The sequence below is a fragment of the Aulostomus chinensis genome, chromosome 21 (assembly GCF_037954235.1).
Source record: "Aulostomus chinensis isolate RoL2024-O1b breed Wild chromosome 21, RoL_Achi_v1.0, whole genome shotgun sequence".
Lineage (NCBI taxonomy): Eukaryota > Metazoa > Chordata > Actinopteri > Syngnathiformes > Aulostomidae > Aulostomus > Aulostomus chinensis.
In genome coordinates this window covers 6,726,891-6,743,350 of record NC_141340.1, presented here as the reverse complement: position 1 = coordinate 6,743,350, position 16,460 = coordinate 6,726,891, and the positions used below count along the sequence as shown (strand labels likewise).

The 16,460-nt window shown below is 45.6% G+C and overlaps 2 protein-coding genes across 5 annotated transcripts in view; one reads left to right on the top strand and one right to left on the bottom strand.

The window, feature by feature from the left end:
* The first annotated feature begins 266 nt into the window (after positions 1–266).
* Positions 267–11,175, top strand: emilin2b (elastin microfibril interfacer 2b). Its single transcript, XM_086192347.1, has 9 exons — positions 267–403; positions 496–621; positions 1,252–1,417; positions 1,556–3,305; positions 9,108–9,359; positions 9,437–9,490; positions 9,587–9,634; positions 9,750–9,866; positions 10,144–11,175. Exons 1-9 carry the CDS (start codon positions 267–269, stop codon positions 10,476–10,478), a joined length of 2,985 nt encoding a protein of 994 aa, XP_086048473.1. The 3' UTR covers positions 10,479–11,175.
* LOC147241489 (phosphatidate phosphatase LPIN2-like) overlaps positions 10,951–16,460 on the bottom strand; it is a 14,303-nt gene continuing 8,793 nt past the window's right edge. For all 4 annotated transcript variants that reach the window (XM_086192225.1, XM_086192226.1, XM_086192227.1 and 1 more), the window contains 11 exons: positions 15,988–16,081; positions 15,783–15,852; positions 15,609–15,692; positions 15,343–15,422; positions 14,906–15,056; positions 14,408–14,556; positions 14,233–14,319; positions 14,011–14,163; positions 13,645–13,759; positions 12,787–12,890; positions 10,951–12,684 (listed from right to left, as the gene is read on the bottom strand). In XM_086192225.1, coding sequence (XP_086048351.1) covers positions 12,540–12,684; positions 12,787–12,890; positions 13,645–13,759; positions 14,011–14,163; positions 14,233–14,319; positions 14,408–14,556; positions 14,906–15,056; positions 15,343–15,422; positions 15,609–15,692; positions 15,783–15,852; positions 15,988–16,081 — 1,232 coding nt within the window. In that variant the 3' untranslated portion in view covers positions 10,951–12,539. The remainder of the gene's footprint in view (positions 12,685–12,786; positions 12,891–13,644; positions 13,760–14,010; positions 14,164–14,232; positions 14,320–14,407; positions 14,557–14,905; positions 15,057–15,342; positions 15,423–15,608; positions 15,693–15,782; positions 15,853–15,987; positions 16,082–16,460) is intronic.

Below are 16,460 nucleotides of genomic sequence, written 5' to 3'. Positions count from 1 at the left end.
GGAAATAATGGTGCATTAGGAGTGAAGTGTGTGTGTGTGTGTGTGTGTGTGTGAGAGAGAGAGAGAGAGAGAGAGAGTGAGTGAGTGAGAGAGAGACATGTCTGAGAAAACGGAAAAAAGGGCTTGTGTCAGAACCAGAGGGGGTCCTGAAACGTCACATCCAAGGACGCTGGGAAAGAGCTTGAGTTTTACGCACCACAGAGGCAGAACAACCCGCGGAGCCTTCACTGATCTCCGGAACTTTGCAAGACATTTAATATTCGACCATGAGTTTCTTAGCCGGTGGAGCGTCATTCATTATACTTTCACTGATAACTTCTCCCTTCACTGCGGGATCACCTTACCAGTACAGCGTGTTTCGCGAGGACGCGTACGCTGGCACCGAGGCGCGTCAGAGAAACAAGTGAGTGAAGACATTTTTATTCTCCTCTCTTGAAGAGGTGTGAATACCCGCAGATCAACCGATCTCTTAACTCCACGTGTTGATTTCTGCAGAAACTGGTGCGCCTACGTTGTGCGCAAGAATGTGAGCTGCGCCGTCGTGGGAGGCACGGAGAGTTTTGTGCAGCCGGAGTTGCTACCGTGTCCGCCGGAGCTGCCTGACTGTCCCCAGCAAGTGATGTAAGTGGGGAATCCAGCTCACTGAGGAGGATGAACCTGCTTGATGTTTATAACAAATTGTCAAAATTGGTCTGAAATGTGCCCCCCCCCCCCCCACACACACACACACACACACACACACCTTGTTAGACTACTCTTAGTTGGGATGTTATAGCCCTCTACTGTAACTGGAAGGACACTTTGTTTTCCTCCTAATCTGAGGACAACTCCCAGGAAGAAAAATCCTCAAAATATTGCATCACTGAATCTGACTTATGACTTCACTCACTTCTATGACAACTTAGTGGTTTTTGTGGTGAAAGGGTCATAATGGGGATTCGTCTTAAAGCTTCATGTCTAAGGGTGATTGACATCGGTGATGAAACTTCACGATTGACAAAGATTACTCAAAGTTTGTTTTTGCGTCGTTGAGCAACAATTACACACATGTAGTAAATCACAGGGTGGCAGGGGTTTACATGAATGAAAGCGGTGGTAAGTCTTTCCTCTTGTCTGCATGGTCAATTAATTCTGATTGTTTATTGCTTTTACCTCCTTTCAAGTCCAAAGACAGACCAGTGTGTTCATATGTTTGCACATCAGCATGATTATAATTTCTGTCACACATCACATCTTAACATATGTCCCCAGATACCGCACACATTTTAGGCCAATGTACAAGATAGGCTACAAGACTGTAACAGAGCTGGAGTGGCGGTGCTGCCCGGGCTACCAGGGCTACGACTGCATGGAGGTAAAAGACATGAAGCTGCTGCGGGTAGAGCGTTTGCCCCAGTCACCATCTGGATATATTCCAGTCCCACAAGGTGAAAGAGATGATCAGAATGATTGAGATGTAGCAAGAAAGTGTTCTGTGTCTTAACCTGTGTCGTTATTCATTGCTGTAGTCTCAGAGGAGAGGACAGATGGCCAGAGGTACCATCCCTGGGGGGAGCAGGAGCAGTTTGAAGGTCAGTCGGGTCAAAGGCCACTGGAAAGTTACGGAGGATCTCCCAGTTCACAACACCTGGAGGAGGAGGTGCAGCGACTGTCCCAGATGGTACTTGACATGCAGGGGAGGATGACAGATATGTCTTCCAATCTGAGACTCGATTTCCAGGAGGACGCCAGTAAAATGTTGATGACGCTGCTCAGTAACTACAGACAGCCTGTCGGTGCTCGAGGTGCGGAGGCCCAGACCATTCAGCTGCAGGATTTCTCCTTCGACCGTGATTCAGCACCGATGGAAGAGGTCATGAACAAGATCGGCCAGGTCACACATGACCTTGAGTCCAAGAGTAGCACCCTGAAGGACCTGTTGGATCGTGTCAACCATCATGATGGTCAAATTCATCTGTTAATGGAGGCTGCTAAGACTCCCATCCCCACACAACCTCTTGCTCCACCAGCCAGCGATGAGTACCTGCGTGTCTATGTGGACGAGAAGATCCTAGCTTTGAGGAAGGAGCTGATGGAGGGCATGGAGATCAAGCTGGCAGATCTGAAGAACTCATGTGACTATAAAATCATGTCTGTGAGGGAGCAGTGTGAGGGACAGGAAGCCAACTACCTCAGCCTGGCTGAACTCATGGACTCTAAAGAAACTGACCTCCGCAATGAGATCCAGGACCTGAAGACCAAGCTGGTAGATCCAGCAAACAGCAACAAAGGCCTACCTGAAACCAACCTGGTATCTGACTCTGTTCTGGTTCGGTTGGAGAACCTAGAGAGTCGTATGAACTTATCTGATGTGACAGTGGCAACTCAATACCTCTCAGTGGAGGAGAACCTGAAGAGAGAACACGCAGATGCCTTTAACAACCTGCAGGACACTCTGGAGGACAAGCTGAGCTCCATGGAGGATAGATTCACCTCCTTGTTGGTAGATAAAAGCACCAACTCTGTGGTTCAAACAGAGAGTCAGGGTGCTCTGCGGAGGGAAATAAGCACCCTCAAGGGTTCTTTTCAAACTCTTGAAGATAGATTCAGTGTCTTGGACCAGCTGTGCTCAAAAGAGTGCAAAACTAATTTAACTGCTGCAGAAAAAATTCAAGAAGAACTCCAGGGCTGCAAAAACGCCGTAGCTGCTTTGGAGAGTGGTCTTAAGGCCCAGGTGAGTGGAGTGGAGGGACTGGAGGGGCGATTCCTGTCTTACAATGCGAGCATCGAGGACTTTAATGATGAGCTCAGCACCTTAAGAGAGCGCACGGGCAGGTTAGAGGACGATCTATCAACCCTAGTTGACCGGCAGTCTCACGTGTTCCAGAGCCTCAACTCCACTCAGGGTCTAGCAGAACCTGAGCAGGAGATCAAGAACCTCCTGGAGCTGAGCCGGACACGGCACCAGGATCTAAGACAGCAGCTAGTCGAGCTTGGCAGGGAGGTGAAGGCGGAGGCCGACCGCTGCAAAGAAAAAGTGGAGGATGTGGTGAAGGACATGGCCCACATGGACAGTCGTATTGTTAATGTTGAGGCCGTGTGTGGCAAGCTGGATCCTATCTCAGGGAGCCTCCAGAGGATCAAAGAGGGGCTGAATAAACACGTCTCCGCGTTGTGGACGTGTGTCGGCCAGCTGAACGGAACGGTGAAAGCTCACGCACGAGACATCAGTGACGTGAGGGGAACCTGCCTGAAGCTTCAGAGCGACATCTCCACCATAGCCAGAGACCTTCAGGTGCTGTCGTACAGCCCTCCTGCAGGGACAGGTAAATCTCTACGGCTTTAACGTAAACTGCCATTTTAATGTCCTCGGTAGCAAGATAGAGAGAGAGGGTGAACTCATGTTGGTCCACCCCTGTGAAGCTTTCAAGTTTGGCCTGGATCCATGTGCTACATCATGTAGTGTCCTGTTACTATGGTTTCTGGTTGATTGCTGATAGGCTGCCTCTTGGGAATGATTTGTTCTGTTGGGATCTGTTAGTTCCATATCCGGCTTTATAATGCTCCCAAAAACAGTTCTGTTTGGAAACAAGAAGAATGGAGTCGAACAGAGGAACGTAGTGGAGCACATAAATGTCCAGACGCATGAAAGATTAAGCGGATAAATACCAGGCGTCTCCCCATCTGGGGGAGCAAGCCTGGTGACGCCAGGTTACATTCAAGGCCAGAAAGTCAGGGCACAATGGCCTGGAAATGGTCGCAAGTGAGGTTTGCTCCTTTTCCAAATCCTGCACTGCTCTCAAATCTAATCGGCCCTGGCAAAACACCTAACCAGAGGAAAAACCTCATCAAACACAAAATATTGTCTACCATCATTGATAGAATGAACACCAAGTGCTCCGCGGTGGCTGCAGCTAACGTTAGCGTTGGCATGCCTGGAACCGCACACGTTTTCCCTCAAGGACGATGAAACAGCGACGGTGATCAGACATGGAAATTGACCCATAATTGTTCCAGGTCTGCACTGATGGATATTCAGATTTCTTGCTATCTCCAGTTTAATGTGTTTTACCATCACCAAAAAAAACAGCAACAAAAAACATTTAGGGCTCATGATCGGGGTCAGCACTGTCACAGGTACTTGTTTTCAGAGAACATGGAGGCATTACAGTAATCGCATGAAACATTCCTGCCCAGTCGAGGTCGATGGACAAATCAAGCAAGCTTTAGTTTGAGTAGTGAAAGCCTGAAATAGCGCCTGAGCAGGGTCCCATTGGTTTATCAGTGTCTGGATACTGGAGAGGCAACAATACTGAGGGTGTTTGAGAGGAAGTAGGATTTTCATTTAAGCTCAAGAGGCGGGGTTGATTGAAGACACATGCTTGATTTAATAGACCCCGCTTGTGTTGAGCAATGCTTTGGCTTGGTTGGAGAAACATTGCTCGCCAGGCCTTTGTGTGTGTGTGTTGTGTGTGTGTGTGTTGTGTGTGCGTGTGTGTGTGTGTGTGCGCATTTGTAAATGAATCATTTTAGTTTTGTTCGCTGGGTGTAAGTGAGAATATCGGACTGACCTTTTTCACTTGATCTGATTGGGGACCTGTTGTTGTTTGCTCATCGCCAGCACCGCGTCGTGTTGTCGGACATCTCGGTGCTGCATACTTCTCCTATGAGCCTCCTCATTAATGATGCCTGCGAGACCCAACTGGACTCGCAGTTGTAATGGTGACCTAGAATCACACCCGTCATGTTTATGAGCCAGGTCCAGGTCTTTGGGATCAGCTCATGTTTGTGTGTGTGTGTGTGTGTGTGTGTGTGTGTGTGTGTGTGTGTGTGTGTGTGTGTGTGTGTGTGTGTGTGGTGGGGTGGGGTGGGGGTTTGGGTTAGCAATGCAACACGTGATGCAGTCCAGGTTCTCATGGGAAGTCAAGAGGAATTAAATGGTCCAGTTCCAGTCCAAGTCTGCATCAAGATATGTTTTGTTTGTGAGTCATCTCTGTTGTTCCAGGTTGCCCGTTTTCTATTTTCTACCAAATCACTGATTAATTGTTACCAGCCAGCCACCCCCCCCCCCTCCCAACCCCCCCTGTGGTTTTTCCAATTCATCATTCTGTCACTGGGAAGTTTTGCAAACAGGATCAGGATTTCCACTCAGCAAGGGGCCAGGTGGACTGGACCTCTTGCTGAGTGCCTCATCTTCTCAACACCCCCCCCCCCCTTTTTTTTTTTATCTACAGACACTGGAAAATGCTGCTGGGAGGCTCCCAGTAAGACCAGCACTCAGCTTATCAGAGAGTGTTTAAACTGGGTGCTACTGGGTATTATTATATCACTCCTCAGTAGTTCCACCTTATTTCCTTCTCGTCCCTCTCAAGCAGTTTGGAGGCTCCACAGCTGAGTGCCTAGCGTCTCTTTTAAAATAAACATCGCAAAGACTCCGAGAGTCCTGGGGGGCCACATGTCAGCGTGCTTGCCATGATGTCATCGCGGTTTCTCAGCTAAAATGAGAGGGTCGGGACAGAGAGGAAAGTGATTTGTCGCTCGCTAAGATTTTGTAGATTTCAGCGCGTATTAACGTGACAGTCAAGCCTGCTGTTTCACTCTATTATGTCTCGTTAAGACGTCAGAAATAACAACACAAGCTAAAACAAGTAAAATAATAAAGATAAGAGACAGAGATTAAAGAGATCACAGATAAAAACAGCTGATATAAAATAGGAGAAATTCTAAGATATAAAAAAACAATGTGAAAGAAATATCAGATAGAGGTTTAAATTGGGTTAAAAGCAAGATTATAAAAAATTAAACTGCTTCTCAAAACTATTAACAGAGGTTGCTTATTTAATCTGTACTTGGAATAAATTCTGGTTCGTCAGATTTTACTGAAGCAGCATTCAGCAGCGACCTCAGTGAACAGTTGGGAAAATAAAAAAATCTGAAGGTGCTTAAGTCATTTTGTGCTTCAGAATCAACGTCATCATCATTTCAGTGTATTATTATGAGAAAAAAACCTAACAACTGCGAAAAGATGGGCAGCTGAACAAAACGCTGCCATGACTATGGGAGAACACAAATATACTGCTAACCTGGACGCACGCAAGAAAATACGAGGAAAGAAATCCAGCCGACGCAAGGGTGCACTTATAATTGAGACACACTATTGAGCAATTATTTACATTGTCAATTCATTTTTTGTTTATTTTCTTGTTGAATCAATTAATTTTGGTGCAAAAAAAATGTCAGAAAAATTATTCGCAACAACCCAGGACGATGTTCTTAAGCCTTGCTTTGTCCCGGACAACAGATTCCAACGCAGGAATATTCAGTTTACTGTGTGACTTTCAAAATAGTTGCAATGGTCAGTAGCTGACTGGCTAATCTACCGTTAGCTGTAAGATAAGGACACTTGGGACCGTTACCTTGTCAATTATGGGTTATTACTGGGGTGTCAGAGTAGTCAAGTGGTCTTGACTGTATATTAGCACACATTACCACCAATCACCGCGTTTCCTTCTGCTTGTGTGTGACGGTGACGGCCTCAGCTCACATCGTCGTAGAGCTCTATCATCGGGAGATTCTCAGATACTAGAGCTTTCCTCCCTCGGACGTGGCTCGGTAGCTAGACCGGTAACTCACTGACCTACAAAGAGATAAGGTGACGTGAAGGGTGACACACCAGCGGTCAAACTTGATAACCCCCCGCGAGCCACAAACAAGACGGGACCTGACGGAAGGCCCTTGGGAAGAATAAAGCCTCTGGGTGTAACTTTGTAGTCTGACAGAAGAAATGGAGCAATCCTGAGTTATGCTTTGTGACTGTTGCGCTGATTGATTCTGAAATGAAAGAAAGCGCTCGTCGTGCCTTTGGCTAACACTGACTCACAATGTCACCAGATTGCTGTGCAGTCATTATACTGTGGTATGTGATGTGGAAAGTGGTCCTTCTCTGGGGTGGTGGTGGTGGGGGGGGGGGTGCTGTATCCTAGACAGAGCAGTGAAGGTTTCCCTCGCTGCTTTGCTGACAGGATGCAGACGGCGGCAGCTGCATGTGCTTACCGCTCACCTCTTTCATCATACGTGCAACCCGCCTCCACACGGAGTCGGAAGCCCGCTCTATTGCTTCATACCTGGCTTTACATAAGCAGCAGCATGACCAAGCAGTGAGCACATGCAGCGTTTTACAGTCCCCCACCAGTCCACATGCTGGGCTCCCAGGTTGTAAACCAGCCTCCTCCTAAAGGCTGAAGGGGGACAAGTTGGTCTGGTGAGTGAACATGTGGCTGGCTGGGCCTCGGTATGCTGGTATGCCTTTAATGTGCTTCTTGTAACAGCGGAGTAGGGGGGGCCGTTGTTTGGTTGTGGACCAGAGGCTAACGCGACTGGGCGCCCCCCGGCCAGGAGGCTTGATTTGTTGATAAACTCCAGGTTGTGGTTCTCAGGAATCCCTTTCAGAGCTGGTCGCCATGTGATGGGAGATGCAGCAGCAGCAGCAGCAGCCTGTCATTTTCTCTGTTTATGTCCATAATTGCAGGATTTGATGATCACCTCGTGTTAATGAGAGTGGAAGACAATCCTTCCTTTAAACAACTGCTCTTCATTGGCCTTCTTAAAGTTGCATTATAACAAAGTAGGCGTTTGTTCCTTTCAGGTTCGTCGGCATTTGTTTCAGCAAACACGTCAGTTTTAGATGTGGAGCGAAGACGTGAACGTCATAAATTACAAACTGCTTCACAGGGGTGGAACATTTTAATTAAATAGGAGATGCCCACTGGTAAACAGCTATTAGGAAGATAAGTTTTATGTTCCTGTTGTGCCCCAGATGTTGTAATTTCAAGATAATTGTTGCATACCCACAGCGGTTGAGCTGAAACCGGCGAAAAATATGTGGTTTCCTTTGTCTTCAAGATAGTGATACTTACAACGGAGATCTACGTTTGTCACTTTTTATGCAGTGAGAACTGCAGTTAAAAAAAAAAAGAAAAAAAGAAAATTAAAATGATTGATGGCAAAAATAATTACCATTCCAGTAATGGTACAATGATCCGCACATTTCTGAGTCCTTCATGAAAAGCTTAAAAAAAAACCCAAAAGAATAGAAAAGTGAATAAATCTGGTAGCAGTTAGGAGGATTTCTAAGAGAAGAGAAGCCCAGATTCTGTTAAATACTGCACATTTTCTGCTGATGCACGGGATCTTTTTCTGATTTCATTCACGTTTTCTGTTTTCGGTCCATGCTCTGGATTTTGAATATTACAAACATCTTTTCTCTCAAAACGTGCCAGCAAAGTGTTCCAAATTACTTTTTTAAGCGCATCAACATCTCGCCAACATTATTTTAAGATGCGATCTCTCCATGAGTGAGTTTGCAAAATTACTAACATTTTATTCGGAGGGTCACAACTTTGCAAATTTAAAGATCAGGTGAGGGTTTTGTTCAAGAACTCATCAGAAAGTTTTGTTTCTTGTGGTCGCTGTATTTTTTTGTAACTCTTACTACAACTACTACTACTACTCCCACTACTAATGATAATAATAATAAAAGTAATTTGTGCAGTGGTACAAAACAGAAAAGCAGGCACATTCGAGAACTGCAAAAATAAAATGTGTTGATCGCCTGTGAAGTTTTCAACTTCCCTTTGATTTCCACATCCTTTGATCTTCATTTCTTTTGATCTCGACATCCTGTCAGACAGTTTGGGCAACAATAGTAATAAAAACGGCTTATTTCTCCACACTGAACGTGACGCTAGAAACCTGCCAAAGCAGGAAATGGAAGCATTCATGACGGCTCTGCTCCACTGAACTACATTTGTAAACCGGTCCTGAGCCCCAGTGCTGACACGCCGTGATGAATTGTAGCCGTTGTCAACGATGTAAGTCACCTGATATGCTATCCTGAGGTTCGTTTCTCAAAACCTACTTTCGATTTTGTGGCAAAATTGAAATACGTGTATATAAGGTCAGCATCTGAGGGCTGTAAAGGGATTTGTGAATTTATTTTTATGATCTGATCTGGATGTGAGGAGGAACTCTGTTGGTTCCCACAGAGGTGAAGTTGAAGAGTCACCACGCAAGCAGCTGTTCTGTTCACACGTCTGACCTCCCAACATCTGTCTCCCTGTGACCTGCAGCCTCTCCCCCATCGCTCAGCCCCCGCCTGTCTCTATCAGGTGTTCAGGTTGATGTGGAGGCCATGGGACATCCCCAGGGTTCTTGGAAGAACCTCATAGTACCGTCTGGCCCTGTTGAAGCCTCCCTCCCTAAACCACCTGTGTTGGAGACCGGGGAGGCCGGGCCCCCAGGCAAGATGACCTCCATGTCCAAGTTGCCTAAAGGGACAGATGGCAGCCTGATGCCTGTTCAAGGCTTTGCTGGAGCTCCAGGTGAGCCCCGCCCACATGAGTCTGAGCTGCACACCTTCAGCCTGTCACACATCTCATCTCTGTGTTGTATCTCATAGCTGCACCACTAAAACCTCCTGAATCTCTGAAGACCAGAATTCAGTTCATCCCTGGTAAATGTCCCTAACACTTCTTTGTGCTGTTACACGACGGAGACTCTCAGGAGGAGATAAAACTGTCCCCTCCTTTTTGTTTTTCTCTTTCGGCAGATGTGAACCAGAGACTCAGACCACTTCAGAAATCAGGAACAGCTTCAGGTCAGCACCGATTCATTCTTCCAGATCACGCCTCTGGTACTGGGAGCTGACCTGTGTGTGTGTGTGTGTGTGTGTGTGTGTGTGTGTGCGTGTGTGTGATATTTCCTGTGTTCAGGTGAGAGTGTGTCCTTCACAGCTGGTCTCACCCTTCCACCGTATCACGGAGAGGTTGGAATCATCCGTTTCAACAAGATGCTGGTCAACGATGGAGGTCACTACGATCCCAACACAGGTAAGTAAAGGCTCATAGAGACTGAATGCTCCCCAACTGGTCACAATAGTATGGTACGACGTGGAGGTGTATTCATTCACCTGAGAAACAAAACAAATCGGATCTGTTTTTGAGTCAAAGTCTGACTACGAAGCTACAAGCTACACCCATAAGTACAGATTGACACGCGTGGGCCAGTCGTCGCTTCTGCAGCAGTTTCGTTTCATCCTGAATCTTTGGCTGCTTAAACAGTTGAAATAATTTCAAGCATTCACTTTTGAGTTTTCGTGTCTCTCAGGAATCTTCACAGCTCCCACAGACGGCCGCTACCTCCTGACCGCCGTGCTCACGCCCCAGCGAGGTGAGAGGGTGGAGGCGGTTCTCTCCGTGTCTAATCGCAGCATCCAGAGGTTAGACTCCACAGGATTTGCATCCGGAACTGCGGCGAAGCCCGAGTCACGTGACCAATGTAGCTGCAGCAGTTCGACCTCCCTCAGCTTGGTGCTGTCGCTGAGGCAAGGAGACCGAGTGGGACTGGTTATGACCGCCGGAAAGCTCGCCATTTCTGCCTCCCCTGAGATCCTGTCGTCCTTCAGCGCCGTCCTGCTTTACCCAAACCCATCCAAACGGTAGCGCAGCCTCTCCCAGAGACACCCGAACACATCTAATATAAAGCCATCAGTTTGGTGCATCAGTTTACCAGAAGAAACTCCAAACATAACTAATATTTAATGCATATACACTGCAGTTATTGTGTTTATCATTGTGAATTTTTCTTCATGAATAAGACCTTAAAACGTGTTTGGCTTGAACTCTGACGTCACAGTAAATGCTTCTTCATAAATAATCGGAATGTCCTCCAACAAAGTTCCAACCCTAAACTTTTAATTCTGGTCGATCGCCATTGGTGTCCCACTTTTGAAATCACTGGTGCAGTTTTATTTGGTTTCTTAGAATTAATTCATAACATCCTGCACTTTGTATTTATCTTCTTACTTCAGCGTTATTCTGATAATCAGCTGATCGGGACTCTTGTAGACCCGGATACAAACTCATCCATCTTTGTGGAAAAGAACGACGGAAAATATTTGAGATGATAAATAAAGTTTGTTTTATTACTTTAAAGCATCGTTCAACAAAACACATTAGACAGTTAAATGCCTATGGTAAATATACTCTAATGAATACATAGAGATCATTCAAGTAGAATTTTGAAATGCCATCATGTGACATTAAATACGCCGTTGTAGAAAGTCTTTTTTTTTTTCTTAACTCATCTGAAACATTCTTTTGGTCTCATTGTCTTCATTAAACTGGAGCAACAATCAAACCAGTCAATCAGCAGCGGGTTCTTTTTTCAAATAGAATCAAACTTTGTAAAAACAAGGAAAATACTGCAAAATACTGGGTTCGGAAGTGCGACCTTTTCACGCAAAGTATGTCACTTTCATAGAAAGAATGAATTACATTGCCAATCAGCTGTAACTGATTTTGAGAAGAATGAAAGCAAGACCAGGCAAAAAAAAAGGGTTGATGTCTGTAGTTTGCACAGTTTGTCAAGTATAGTCTAACTAAATCTTAACTTGATGCAAATACTTAAGGTGTGATGCAGCTCCCAAGTTGTGAAAATTACTTTATCAACTTGACACCAAATAATTAGGGCCTGAGCCTGAAGGTACTTCAGGCGAAGACCCTATTATGTTTTTTAATTTATTTTTCAAAATTTCTAAACTCTGGAGCATAGAGACAAAGAAAAATAAGACGGTGCAGTGATTAATGCCTTAAAGAGACCCGGCAGCTTTTAGAAAAACACTTATTTACCATCCTCTATGGTAGTGGATGGGAAGAGTTAGCATACCTCAGTCGAAAATAACCAAATACAATTTCCTCCTTAACAGTCCTTAGAACTGGAGTTGTACCTGACATTTACTATGAAAAGAAATATCCCGAGATGGATGGAATATTACAATCAGACACATAGTCGGAACTACTTTTATGTCTGGGCGCAGTGATACGAAGCAGCACTTCAAACCTTCAAGCCAAAAAAAAACAAGCAGAGCAACTGCTGTAACTCATCATGGCCGACTGTAAAAGAGGACTAGGATCCTGAACCTTTTTAATTTGATGACTTTTGAAAGAGGTATGCTAACACTTTCCATCTACTACCATTCATTGTGCTAAGCTAACTTGCAGTCAGAGGATCTCTGGGGTTCTGTGCACACAACAAAGAATGAAGGGCATCTATCTTCTTGTCTGGCTCCGGGGAGGACGGCTATTTCACGTATTTCCCCCCCCAAAAAATTGCATCGTTCCTTTAAAGACATGAGCGGCGTTGTTACTTTGTATTGTTTTGTTATGAGTCAAACAAAATCAAACCCAGTTGTGTTTCATACAACACGGCGGTCAGTTGCTGCCTGAACATGTGTGTGTCTGTATAAACAGCTCTAATGTGTTAGACAAATACTTCAAGTTCACCTCGTACTGCATCTGCAGCTCAAGCAACAAGGACACTCCAAAGTGCATAAATGGAATCAATCCAAAATGTCCATCAATACAGGAGGAAAACACGTGAACACTCCCCAGTCATTTTCTCAGCAGCGTCTAAAAACGACTTCAGCAGCTTTCCAATGGAGGAATCATCAGTAGAATGACGCCAGTGCAAAGGGTCTGTGGCTCTGGATTCTTCAGAGGGATTCAGAGCAGCTCCTCGAAACACGCCTCAGCCACCGGTTGCCTCCAGTAGCAGAAGGAGCTGAACTCTGGGCAGCTGAAGGCGGCGCTGTGTTGTGTGCTCCGTAAAGGGAAAACATGCTCCACTAGCTCGCTCAGCCGGCCGTATCTGTGGAAGCAAGCCACGCCACCCATGGGGAATTTTGGTTTGGTCTGGGAGAGGAACAAGAACAGCTGATTGACAAAGACAATGACTCAGTTCATCACTTACGAGGTTTTATTGCCTTTGGCTTGCTCCAGGATCAGTTCCCCCTTTGGGTTCACTGTGAATATCCGACACACGGGAACTCCCACTTGCTTGTAGGCGAAAACATCCTTGAATGCAGGAAAAGAAACAATATCAGGCTCACTACAGGGAAGGAATCATATTGATAAATATCACGAGCAAGGACGCCTGGTGTTACCCCGCATGAATGGGATTAACAGCTAATGAGATGCCTTCTTTTGCACCTTTTAATTACATTTTAATTACCATTTATTCCCATTATGACATAATAACAGAAGCAGAAGTAGAAGATCTTATGCAGCAAAAAAGTGCGGCTGCTGCTGTAAATGGCGGCAGTGTTAAATGGCAGACGTGTATGCACCCTAGTTTGGTTTAATTTGAAGAATTCAGGTATTTTTTTAACGTGGGCCCTTTTTTTCCTTAGTGTCAAAATGACTGTTAGTCGTTCCGGTGTTTATCGAGAACACTGTGACGCAGCCGGTCGGCTGTCACATTTTAAATCAGTGAAATATTCATTTATGAATCAGCGGATCAACATTGCAACAACAACCAATCATCAGCACACGGGAAACAAGGGGCCGAGTTTGAAAAAATACCTGAATTTCCCTTTAAAGTTGTGAAACACTCCTCTCGTGACAGAGCTCATGTCATCAAAAACTGTGTGGCCTGTGAGGTCGACGTGGCCACGTTAGAAGAGGAAGTCTCACCCCAGCCAAAGATCTCTGGCTCTTTTCATTGATTGAGGAACGTACACACACACATGCAGAACCCTCCTTTATCAAAACACGACACAGAAAATACACAAAAAGAAAAGCAGCAAATAAGAAAACTGGCTCCACTCACACTCTCCCTGTTTCCAAAGGCAGCGTAGAAGGGATGCGGGTTCTGGTGGAACAGGTTCTTGATGTCCGTCAGGCATTCGATCTTGAACTTCTCAGGCTTTTTTTCAATGATCTCTCTGACAAGAGAATTACAAAAAACAAAAACAAAAAAAAAACGTTTACAGACTTAGCCTCCGACCTTCTGCTGGCCCCGGAGTTGCTTACTTCATCAAAAACAACTCTGTTCAGCAGCTGTGGGTGACCTTCAGGTGTCAGACTGGTGACTCCATATTCTGCTGCGGAAACGCTGATTCAGCAGCTCGTCACTAAACATCTAATATTTAAAGTCACAAGCAGCGAATCAACGGGTGTATGACAGGTTTCCTACCTGTGGAAGGCAGAAAAGAGGCTACTGGGAGAGAGCATGAGGGGTCCCTGAGGCAGCAGGGTCCCCCGGTCGTTCACCCAGTGCAAATATCCTCGGGTCATGTCAGCCATGCCGATAGCTCGAGCCGAACAGTACAGGAACTTGTATCCATTCCTACGATAGTCACATGATCAGTGATGGGTTAAATCCTTGGTGTTCTCTGCTGACAGAGTTGAGTCTTACTCGTGAACTGAGTGGTAGAGCTTTGCAATCCCTCGATGAGTCCAGTCTTTCCCCAGCTGAGGCAGAATCTGACCGAACACGTCTGACCTACACGGAGAAAATAATCATACACGTTTCACCAGAACTCACTCAGACAATCGGCAGGACGAGAAGGAAGAGGAACCATTTTCCATACTTGGTGATTGTCCCGTCGATATCTGAGATTATGACCTTGTCGTCCCAGTTCCAAAGGTAGATGGTGGCTTCACACCGACATGTTCCCTGGTACTGAGTGGTGATGCTGAAGGTGACATCATTAGGCCCCTCCCTCAGCTTTAGGCTAGCCTGGACACAATTGGAACAAACATTAGAATTTTAGTTTGTAGCTTCCTCCCTGTGGACCCTCTCCACTCTGAACTCACAGCTGGATGAGGAGAATAGATACGGCAAAAAGTTTAGGACAAACTTGGAAATTTGTAGTTCCATGATATTTAAGCGATATTAGATAGATTATAAATTGTAAACATTAAAATCAACCTGCTTGTTCCTCTCAGTCTGAGCCGTTTTCTCCGTTTCTCCCTGTTAACAAGTCTTTCCGGTCAGCTTCAGTGTTACGTTATATAACCGGTTTAATGAGTTGAGGAGCTTTCTGCCTGGTTAATTTTAGTCACACATCTAATCTGAGTGGTCTTACTATCTGGTCAGACGACAGCCGGAGGGACTTCTTGTAGGAGGGTGCAGGTGTGGGGCCTTCGGTCTGCACACGCTCAGTAAGGGCCAGAGTAGACGCTGCAGCGCTCAGCTCTTTAGTCTCGTCGTCGCTGGACCACTCAGATGTTTTCTGTCTGCAGGAGGAAACACAGGACGCACTGCTACATGGATATAATCCACAGCACCAGCCTGCAGGATCGATTACGGCCACAAGATGGCATGATTCAGCAGTTAAATGTGCTTTGTGTTTTATTTCAGGCTAAAACTGACAGTTTAATCTAGGATCTCCAGAGCTGCTTCAAGCAATAATTCAAGTCCTGAGGCATGAAACTGCTCAGCGGCCCCAGGAACATGTTCAGCTTGTGTTGGAGCGTGACTGGTAGGTACTGTGAGGAAGCCAGAGCTTTGTTGCTGACTCACAGTGATTCGGGGGCCTGGTGGAGGGACGGGCTGTCGCTGGTCAGGGACTCCTGTCTCTCCAACTTGGTTTCTGTTGATGACTGAGGAGAAGAGGAACGTAAAAACCATTAGAGCTGTGATGTAAAGGCTCTCTCATAACAAAAAAAAAGTCCTCACTTGTAGGCAAAGTAAGTACAAAGTTGCTGAAACGGCATTTACTGCAAACACAAACCAAAGCGTGACTCACAGAATCAGACGCAAACCGGGTCACACAGATGATTCATTACCTGCTTCACACTGCTCTTCCTCCAGAACCACCAGCGTCCGGACTTCTTTGGCATTCTGTCCTTCACCCAGGCTTCTTCTGTAGCCTGTGGTTCACACAAATAACCCACGTCTCCATGAATTGAGTCAGATTAGGATTATTCTGCGTCTTTTAATCACACTAGAACACTGCATACCTTTGGCAGGTTCTTCTGAAAAGCCTGCATACTGAGGATCAATGGCGCCGCCAGCGTCCAGTTGTAATATCTATCAAATAGTTATTTTTAAATAAAGGAACTTGCGATAATGTTCAAATTAGTAAATCAACTGCAAAACTTCGATGCAAATCCTACTCAGTACTCGTACTTCAGTACTCGTACTTCAGTACTTGCGAGAGCTCACCTGTTTGCAATTCTAACCACCAGGTTGGGATTGTCGATCATCGCCGGATTCTCTGCAAATTCATTGTAGTTGATGATGTGCTCCATGAATTTTTCTGGAACACAAAAACATTCATCATCATCCACATGATATAAGGTGACAGTGACCTTGACCCTGTTTTTTTTTCCCCAGTTCATCCTCAAGTTCCAGTGGCTGTTTGTATGTTTGTGCCAAATGTAAAGACATTCCTCTGAGGCGTGAAGTGACCATGACCTTTGACCTGCCAAAATCATGTTTATTTATCCACGAGTCCCAGTGGACATTTGTGCCAAATTTGAGAGAAATTCCCCAAAAGGCGTTCTTGAAGTGTCAAATTCATGTGAGGTGACAGTGAGCTTGACCTTTGACCCACAAAATTGATCTGATTCATCCACCGGTCCCAGTGGACATTTGGGCCAAATGGAGTCTTTTACAAAAGGACAGACGAACCTGAG